The sequence below is a fragment of the Diaphorina citri genome, unplaced genomic scaffold (assembly GCF_000475195.1).
Source record: "Diaphorina citri unplaced genomic scaffold, Diaci psyllid genome assembly version 1.1 scaffold36928, whole genome shotgun sequence".
Lineage (NCBI taxonomy): Eukaryota > Metazoa > Arthropoda > Insecta > Hemiptera > Psyllidae > Diaphorina > Diaphorina citri.
This window is the reverse complement of record NW_007414260.1, coordinates 1-593: the sequence shown is the minus strand read 5'-3', so window position 1 is coordinate 593 and position 593 is coordinate 1. Positions and strand designations below refer to the sequence as shown.

At 42.3% G+C, this 593-nt stretch overlaps 1 protein-coding gene across 1 annotated transcript; it reads left to right on the top strand.

The window, feature by feature from the left end:
* Nucleotides 1-6: 6 nt before the first annotated feature.
* On the top strand, nucleotides 7-589 carry LOC108254295 (nuclear pore complex protein Nup98-Nup96-like; the record flags this gene model as incomplete). The annotated part of the gene is made up of 1 exon (XM_017449298.1): nucleotides 7-589. A coding segment is annotated over one exon (583 nt), but the record flags the coding sequence as incomplete, so codon positions are not given.
* Nucleotides 590-593: the final 4 nt, after the last annotated feature.

Sequence of the window (593 nt, the reverse complement as noted above, 5' to 3'; positions counted from 1 at the left end):
ATGTTACTTACCTCAGGTCAGCCACTATATGACGGTAGCAATGGCATTATCAATGTCTGTGAATCTTTGGACTGGAAAATAGCATTTGGACTACACCTGTGGTACTTAGAGCCATCTTTCAAAAGTATTGCTGATGTTGTACAGAAGTTTGAGCGTGCATGGAGTAGTGAAGAAGCTTACTGTCTACCTCCCTCTCCTAACTATGGCGATGTGGAGTTCAAAGATCTATGCTATCACTTGCTGGTGTTGTATAGTAACAAAGCTCATAGTCTGGTAGAACTTCTCAACCCTGGTACTTATTCAGCAAATCCCATTGACTTTAGATTGAGCTGGTTCATTATGCAGGCATTAAAATCCCTTGGCTATACTCACCTTGATCAGAAGATAGCCACCAAGTATCATGTATCCTTTGCTTCCCAGCTACTGTCCTACGACTTGTGGGAGTTTGCTATCTTTGTATTGATGCACATTGAAGATGACTCCTTGCGAAGACATCATATTGATAATATTCTGGAGAGACACATAGAGCTCTGCCCGACCACTTCCGAGCTCACAGCCAAGGAATCTTTCCTCATTGATACGTTACATATCCC